Here is a 9,261-nt window from a genome sequence, read left to right as displayed (position 1 = left end):
CCACCCGCGCCGCAGCCGCCAGCACCCCCAGCCGCGCCACCTGACCTCAAGATGGCGGAGCTCTGGGCTGGGCCAGGGCGCCGCATCCCCTGCCCCCAGCAAAGATGGCGGCCGCGCGCACGCCTCCTTCCTCTCTCTGTGCCCTTCTAGCCGCTACGGCTCTATGGTCGGGCGCTTTATTGTCTTGGCGCGGAGAGGGAGGGCGCTCTAGCACTGGTGCGTCTATGGTCGCGTGGCGCGGTGCAGGTCGGGCCGCCGACGGAAGGGGCGGGTCACATGACCCCGCGCAGCGCGGCGGCGGTGGCTCGGCGCGGTGTGTTCGCGGCCTAGCGGCGCCCCGGGGCCTCCCAAGCGGGCCTCAGGCGGCCGAGCGGCGTCCCCCTGCGCCATCCCCCACCCGCGCCGCTCGGAGGGGCCGCGGCGGCGCTCCGGACGCGGCTTCCGCTCCGCGGCGAAGGGGTGAGAGAGCGAGGGGCTGCGGCGGGGCGAGAGCGGGAGGAAAGGCGGCGGCGGTGGCCGCGCTTCAGCCGCCCGCTGAGGGGAGGCGGGGCCGGGCAGAGGCTGCGCTGACGCGCCCCCGCACCCCGGGCCCTGGCAGGCCGGCGGCGGCCCGCGCCTCGGCGGGGAGGCTGTGCGGGCCCAGCGGCGGGGCGGAACGGGAGGGCGGCCTCGGGGAGGCGCTCGCGGGAGAGCGGCGGCGGGGGCCTGTCGCTTCCTCTCCCGCCCAGGAGGCGTGGGAGCCCTTCCGCCTCCCGGGGGCGCAGCGGGGAGCCGGCCCCGGCGGGCGGGGCGGCGGGAGCCCGCCTGGCCCTCGGCGGGGAGCGGGCGACCCCGAGGCGGACGGAGCTTTGCCGGCGCCCGGCACCGCTCGCAGCCGGGTCCGGGCCGCCGCGGGGCGGGAGAGGCAGGTCGTGCCAGGAGACGTTTTTCGGAGGTGTGGCGGCGGGGAAGGTGATGTCCGCGGTGTGGGCTGGGGTGGTCGCCTTGAAACACTTGTGGCGCCTGGAAGAGCCAGGGCGAATCGTCCGCATCGGTCGGAGTTGTGTGTGCGGGCGTGTTTTTGTCGTGATGCCTGTTTCCAGCATAGCAAAAGACCTTTGTCTGCCTGAGGGAGAAGAGGGCTTTTTTTTGTTGTTTCAATACATTGAGAATCCCGAACACAACTTACTTTTTTTTTTTTGTTTTGGTAGTAGGGCTTACATGAGCTTATAGGAAGGGAAATCTCAAAGATGTATTGCTTTCCGTCTATTCAGATTAAAATGCATGGACTCGGATTCTTAGTAATTTTTTGTGGGGCAGGGAAGCCTTGCTTCAGGTGTGACAGCAGCATTTGTGGAAGATGGTCCAGAACAAACTGACTTTTGTCCTTACTTTTCCTGTCGAGGGGTGGCATTGTACATAGCAGTTCTCATTTCTCTGCTTCTGTCTCTTGAGTGTCCATTCGCATAAACGTGATGCCACAGCCGTATTTGTGTTTTGGGAAGAGTTAATAGCAAAGTTAGAGTGGAGAGTCACTTATTTGACTGACTAGGGCTTTATATGGGTGCAGAAGCACAGAATGGGGAACTGAATCAAAGATCTTGAAAGTTCTGGTGACATGCTTAATGGAGCCCTAGTTAAAGGGCTGTTGGACTGGGGCTTTGGTTTAGATAAGCATGTTGCTTTTAGGGTTGCTTCACAGTAAGAGTCTGGGATACAACTTACTTCGTGGCAGTTAGCAAACGCTTTCTAGAGCACCTCTGAAAAACAGGCTTGAGCAAATACTAGTTTTGTTTGTTCAGAAATAAATATACTTAGAAAATCTGTGATCTGTTCTGTCTTTCTCCATGTCTGTTTGACATTGATGCCTTGCTTAGCTTGCAGCTAGTTTTGGAGAAAACTGTACAGCTCTATGAGAAAGTGGTCATCTTCACTGACGGAATCAGTTGGCTTGAAATAAAACATTTTTGTTTTAGGGAGTTTTTTTTCCTGTGAGAAGCAATAATATAAACAGTATCTCCAATGTGTGACAAACTGTGTGGTTAGTTATTTTTATGATGGAACAGCTTAAAAATTCATACATTGTGTAGAGATGGATGTACAAGCCTATGTGATTATACTTACTTTAGTAGGTTGGTTTACTGTGTGTGTTTTCTCCAGTTGTTTCTGAAAATGCTTTTGTTGCTCAGCTGCACCCATCATGTGACACAAGCTGTGTAAAATGTTTTGTCATAAATTAGAGGACATTATTATTCACTCTGTGTTGCTGCCTAGGTATTGATGTTAGAATCAAATGCCAAAGCATTGTACAATTCTTAGTAGAAATTACTCTAATTCTTAAAAAACATTAAAAACATTATTATGCATGAAAGCTTTTCTATAGGGACATTTCAGTGAAACAAAACAATGTGGATATACAAATCAAATGTCTTGGTATAACATCTCCTTAACCAGGGTGTTACTATACAGTATATTGTTACACACTTTCCATAGGTGTGGGATTTTGTCAGGTGCTCTGGTAATATCTAAGTGTTAGGATTGTAATCAAAGGTGGATTGTAGTTAATTAAAAAAAAATTCTAAAAAAGTTTTATGCTTACTGCTCTCTTACATGAGGGACTGGCTTGCACAGCTATTTCATGCAACTTACTCTAACAAAGTGTACAGATTTTTTTGTGGTGCAGAAGAATTATATTGGGAAAATGTTGAAGGAAAGTTAAGAATCGGACAAAAGGAGATCAAGCTACATCAGCCGTACTGTCATGACACTACGTGTATGTATTGTATGTATTCTTAAAGCACAATGTTTGTTTATCCATTAAAGACTTTGGATTTTTACAGTTAAAATTAACTTTGTTTAGTGTAACAGCAGCTCAACAGTAAGTATTGTGACTGTTTATTTCATGGGGAACTTAACTGTTTCAAAAATGGTTAAAATGTTTTGCAGGTTTTCAGATAAAATGATGTGTAAACACAGAGATACTAAGGAGATTAATCCTGTGACATTGGTAGAATTATGATGCTGCCCTAAGTAGGTGATATAATTGTGAGTGTAAAATACATTAGTTACCAGTGATTTTTAATAATCTTACATTCTGTTTATGACATCTCTTTACCCTTTATTAAAAAATCGAGTAAATAAAAAAAGATTGAAGAATACTGGGATTAAAAAAAAAAAGTTACATTAACAGTGCAGCCAGACCAGTACAATCTTCTCATATAGTCAGTTCCCTCTTACTGGGACTTTTGGGGGTCAGAGATAATATAGAAGCATGGGGCAGCAATATCTGAATGACGGTGACTCTGGATTCATAGTAGTTCTGAGTTCTGTCTGGTCTCAGACACCTGAGTCCGGCACACTCTGATGCCAGCCCCGTGCACTTGCTTAGTTGTGTGTCAGAGCTAGCGTGCTTCTAGTGGACAGAGCTCCGTCCCGGCAGGGGTAGCACCGAGTCAGAATTAAAAGTCTTGGTGGATTTTACCAAGCCTTATAGCAATTTCTGTACTCTCTCCAAGTTTCAGAAGATTGGTGCAGCTGGCTCTGCATGGCATTTGGTTCCACTGGGACTTACTAACTCAGAAGAGAAGTGTGTGAAAGCAACTGAACTCCTTCTAGGCCAAAGTTGAACCTGGAATATTATAGCTGTGATTGTGTAGCACTTGCTGTAGTTAATAGCTCGAGCTGGATTTGACCTGGGTTGGCTTAGAGTAAGCTTAGATGTTTTGCCATCCATGACATTGTTAATTTGCAGCTTACAAAAATAGCCCAAGGCTAATAAAGTGTACACCTGCGTTACTGTGTTGACTTGGATCAGGGGTGTGCTTTTGAAGGAAGTCTTGCAGTCATCCTCACTCGGGAGACCTTCTTTCACATCGATTTGCACTATACCAGTGGATGAACTGGATTCCTTTTGGATGAAAATTTAATGAAAAGTGCATTCTTACCTGCAAATGGGCATTCATTCCAGTGGGGTGGACCTCCCCAAAATGCGTAGTGTGGACGTTAGGGTCTCAGCTCCATCTGTTTTGTTTAACAGACCCGCTCCTGTTGTACTGCCCTGCGTGGTAGCATGGATATAGCCTAAATTAACTACACTTTGACTCAGAGACCTGACACAAATCCGTCATTTTGGGGGCTGAAGATGTCGTGATTTCAGTATTTTGAATGGTGTCAGGCCAGATGTTCACTGTTTGTCTTACACCTCTTATCTTCATGACCACTAACATTCACACAAATTAATCTCCTACTTAAAGAGCTGCTAGTTAAAATGCAGCTATTGAGAATGCTGCTTACATCCAATTTCATTTGAGATAATATTTTCATAAATCAACCAAGACTTTAAAAATACCTCAGGACTGTTTAGTTCCTCACTCACGCATGTGACTATATTGGGGAAATTTGAAGATCACCATATACAATACTGAGACCACAGTAAATATATCGGCCACTGATCACTGGACTGTACTGGCAGGCTAGCAGGACAGTCTGCAGAGAAGTTCAAGATGCTGTGCCTGAGATTTCTACAAGTGTATTCTACCTGGACCCAGCTTAGCATCTCCTAGCTTTTCAGACCTAACGCTTGCTTATAAACTTGATGTGTCAGAGTCTGCTCTGACTGCTGGAAGAGTGTGTGTATTGCTTGTGTTCTCTAGCTCCTGACAGAAAAAATGTGCTACTCGATTCCCCTCGTCGTAGCATCTTGCCGGCTGCAGGGAACTGGACGCATCTTCCTCTCTTGTCCAGATCTCTCACTTCTCCAGTGAGCAGTTTCAGTCTTGGTATCTGTTGATCCTCACCGTTTTCGTAACGGAAACAGAATTAAACTGTTCTCTCTGCAGGTTGCACATTGGTGGTTAGATATAGTAGCGAGAAAGAGACCAAGGCTTTCATGAATTCTAGTGTTGATCTTTAGTGTCTCACAGGTGCTAGGATTGGTCCGTGCAAGAATTAAGTCAGTAACAGGGCAGCTTTCTAGCTGCTGTGAAAATAACTGTACAAATATGGAAAAAATGAAAACGGAGTGCTTCAGGTAAAATGGATTGTTGAAGCCCTACAGAGAACAGTGTGTTTCACATCCGACTAGAAGATTGAAAGACTAAATTTGGTCCATTCTTACTAACTGCCTTGTTCCTTTCATGCAGTAACAATTACTTTGTTGACTGCTAAATCTTTGCTTTTGTGTTTAAATTTAAAAAAACCCAACTTTGCCTGTGTGCCTATGTAACATCCATTGAGTGTGGTATGTTTCAGCATCTTTTGATCCAAAGAGCTGTTTCACCTCTTAGTCCCTAGTCTTTCTATTAGCTTCCTCAAAATGGTGTCTCAGACAAAGTTCTTATCAGAGCAAGAGAAGGGACTGCACCTACAGGCAGCCTGGAAAATTACTTCTTCAATTGTCCTTTTTTGTTTGACGAACCACACCTTAAAGTCTTCTGGACCTCAGATGGTGTAACGCTATTGCAGCCTGTTTAGAAATATCTCTGGCCCAGCTGCTTGTTGCTCTACCATCCTGGCCCAAAACAGCTTTGAATTTTGTCCAGTGGTCTGTCAGGTTGCAATGTAGATAAGGACTTAGAGCCTTAAAGATCTTAATTTTCTACCTTTCCTGGGACTGTTGGCTGTTTTTTCTTGGTGAAGAAGTTTCAAATAGTAATAGCAAGGCGGATAAGGGAGTTCTGTTGCCTTCCATACCATCCAAGTTTCACATTCTAGAGGAATGTCAGCTGATGTACACGTAGTCTAAAGAGACAGTAAACAATGTTCTTCCAAATAAAATGTTTTGGCAGTACACCTGCTGCTTTTCTTTGCTGATTCAGTATAAAAAAATCAAGAATGACTGAAAGGAAGTTTTTTCTTAATGCATATGGATTCTAAGGGACAAAAAAAAAAAGGTTTTATGTTTATTATAGTGTGTAAAATAATCTTTATTGAACTGTTGAAAGAATGCTTGCATTTGCTCTCATTTCTTTTACCATCTTAGACCTTGTGTCACTGGAGCATTTTATCTTTTCTGCTGATGAGATGTTGATGAATGCCCTTTGAGGCCAATTAATCAATGCCATCATCACAAACTTCTTGTAACTGATGTAGTTCTAAATGTGTCTTTGGGTGAATTATGCTATAGGGTCATACGTGTGTTCTTACATCAGAATAAAGAAGTTCTGATGTTCAAAGGTGTTACCAAATACATTTGGATTTCCCTTTCATCCTCTCAATTCCGCTATGTACATTTATCTTTCATAGCTGTTTCCGGAGTCTTTTTGCTATGTGATTCTCTTACTATAATTTTTTAGCTCTTTCAAGTGTATCTACTGTTACGGTAGAGTAGTGATACTAGCTCTTTCAGTATTTAAGACTACTTAGCTACTTGCTCTTGTGCCTGTATGGAAGGCGCGTCAGTCTCCAGCAGAGCATGTTTCCTGTTTCTTCTGTGTTCAGTGCCAGGAAGCTGGGGAAAGCATCTGATAATCTACAGGTCTGTTGTATGTATCAGAATTTTGCTTATCATAACTCATTTTGTCAAGGCCACCCACTTTGGTTTTGACTCGTGGTTGCCTGTTTGGAAAGCAGTTGCAGTGAAGGTGCAGTACTGTAGGTTATAAAGCAGTCTGTACAGTCCATTGAGAAATGCAAGTGTTTGTGCTGACCGCTAGCTGGACTCTTGTCACTTGTGATACAGTGTCTTTGTGATTCATACCCACACAATCCAGTGTGTTTGAAGTTCCTCTAGTGCTTCCTCACTGCAGTGTGAATGTACCTATATGCTCAGCAGTAACACTGGTGACCAGTTTCAGGTTTTCTTAGAATTGAGGGCCACCCTTTTTTGAAGACTTGACCACTTAAGGTTGCTGAGATAATATTGGAAGCAAGCATACATGCCTTGTTAGTTGTGTTAATCTTGATTTTTTTTTTTTTTTAATATTATTGGGTGATGTCTGCTACAGGGTCAGTAATATACATAATATAATAATAATAATATACATAATATAATAATAACAACTCTCTGAATAGCATATGATGTTAAAACAGTCTTTGCTCTCCATGGTAGCTTATTGACTCTCAGCTCATGGGCTGTTGTCCAAGTTGAGTTCTAGGAGATGTGTGAACTGGCAAGTTAAAAATAGATCAGAGAACCCTTTTCCAAGCTTTTACCTGACTATGTGCTGGAATTTGGGGATCTCCCCAATGTCATCTTAAATACAATTCCTGTCAATGCTGAGCATCGCGAAGTCCCAGTTCTTTCTCTCATCTTGTTCCGCGGTTGTATTGTGTGTGATCATTTCTTGTACAAGACAATTACTTGCCTTATTGAAAATGTATTACAAGATTACTTCTATTTTCAGATACTGCAAAAGATATCTTTAAAATAAAGAAACTATACAAACTATTAAATGCTGTTTAATTCACACTCCTTGTAAATCATTGCTATGAGGAGTCAGGCTTTTCACTTCATTCTGAAACACTTTCCTAGAAGTGCTGGTTTTCATTGTGAAAGAAGACTTCTACTACATTTGTAATGTAATGAATAGCTGGGGAAAAAGAGTTAAAGATAGTTTTAGTTTGTAGTTCAATGTCCATAGAAAGATTTAAAATCGTTACGGACACTTATCATTTGCACTGCGTTTGTAAATTATGTTTGGGAACTGACAAGTACCAGTTTTCTTTTTGACAGATTGTGACTGGAAGGATGTCTTTTCCACCTCATTTGAATCGCCCTCCCATGGGAATCCCAACGCTTCCCCCCGGGATCCCACCTCCACAGTTCCCTGGCTTTCCTCCACCTGTACCTCCTGGTAAGTAATGTTAGTGTATGGAAGTGTAGTAGAAATAAATTACCTTTTATTGTTCTGAATTTTATTATTTACAAAAGTTACTGGCTCTTAAGATCTTCCAATAATTCTGATGCATGTACATTACAATTGAGTTTCTGGTTTACCTGTAGATCATGTTGTGTGAGCAAGCTCCTTTTGGTCTACCAAAAGCTGCTTATGTCTGACCAGAAATCAAACCATTAGAGACAGTACTGGACTTTGTCTTGGACCTTTTTTCCAAGACTGAAGCTAAGTGGTGATTTTTGTTAATGTTAGATATTCTAAGAGCCACCCTTTTGACAGTAGACTACGGTTTTCAATTCCTTTCAAAGAAGCCACTGTAATAGCCTTTGGAAACGCTTGGTACACTGAGTACGTGTGGTGTGAAAATCTAGGAGTAACTTTCAGAGAAGGTCCAACTTCTTGCGTTGTTTTTCTCCACTCTTTTGTAAGTCCTGCTTTCTTTTATTCTGCTTCTTACATACTTCCCTCCACACATCTTGCAAACCTAATGTTATGTTCCTCATTCCTTCTAATCTTGCGAAAACCAATTCTGCTTTTTTTAATTTGTTCATGTGTAAGATCAGCCTCTGTTTTTTGCATTGAGACTCTAATTTGTTGATCTGGAACCACCTTCTTTCTGTACATTGCCAGTATAGATAACAGTGAGTGGAGGCAGGACACCATAAAGCGAGTGGAAGAGAGGAATACTTCAGAGAATTACCCCTTTAAAATTCATCACAAGGGCTGCAGAAAATAACTCCTGTCTGTATGGCTGTGTTGTACACAGGTGTTTTATAGACAATAGAGGCGTTCAAAAACCAGATGGCTGAACTCAGGAATGGTTTGTGCACATCCATTCATCAGGCTAATCCTTACTTGCATTAATTTTTCTATACTTTTTTTCCTGAGAGCCATGAGATGTTACCTATTTTCTGCTAAAGGCAGATTAGGTAGCATTCTGCCATCGAAAATGTCAGGTTAAATTTAAAACCATAGCTCTTACCTTTACTAGCTCCAGTTTATGTATACCAGTGTGAAAAATGCCAGATGCTTTTAAAAATAACTTTCTGAAGACTATTTAAAAATGCCTGGTACAAGTTTCTGCACTGAACACTTGCTTCTTGACATGTACGACAAAGATCTTTTTGTTCTCTTGCTGTGTTTGACTTTTTATATAAATAGTCTTATTTCAGTATTAGTAATCAAAAGAGTATGTAGAGTGGAGGAGCCTGGTACTAGGCAAGAATTTTCTCTGTACATTAGAGACATAATGTGCTTACCTCTGCAGATAACATATTTTGATACATAGAGGATATGGATCTCTAATTTCTTAGCACAACTGTACTGATAGAATTGAACATGCCACAGTGACTTTATGAAAGTCTACTCTGAAGTTATTCCATATGTAAGATCACAATTTTAATGGCTTATAATATTATCTTTAGCTAGCTGTTTGGCCAGAATTTCA

The 9,261-nt window shown here is 43.0% G+C and overlaps 1 protein-coding gene across 2 annotated transcripts in view; it reads left to right on the top strand.

The window, feature by feature from the left end:
- Positions 1-298: 298 nt before the first annotated feature.
- RBM25 (RNA binding motif protein 25) overlaps positions 299-9,261 on the top strand; it is a 34,637-nt gene continuing 25,674 nt past the window's right edge. For both annotated transcript variants that reach the window (XM_075425500.1, XM_075425498.1), the window contains exons 1-2: positions 299-459; positions 7,652-7,772. In XM_075425500.1, coding sequence (XP_075281615.1) covers positions 7,667-7,772 — 106 coding nt within the window. In that variant the 5' untranslated portion in view covers positions 299-459; positions 7,652-7,666. The remainder of the gene's footprint in view (positions 460-7,651; positions 7,773-9,261) is intronic.

Source organism: Opisthocomus hoazin, chromosome 7 (genome assembly GCF_030867145.1).
Source record: "Opisthocomus hoazin isolate bOpiHoa1 chromosome 7, bOpiHoa1.hap1, whole genome shotgun sequence".
NCBI lineage: Eukaryota > Metazoa > Chordata > Aves > Opisthocomiformes > Opisthocomidae > Opisthocomus > Opisthocomus hoazin.
This window is presented reverse-complemented; position numbering and strand designations above follow the sequence as displayed.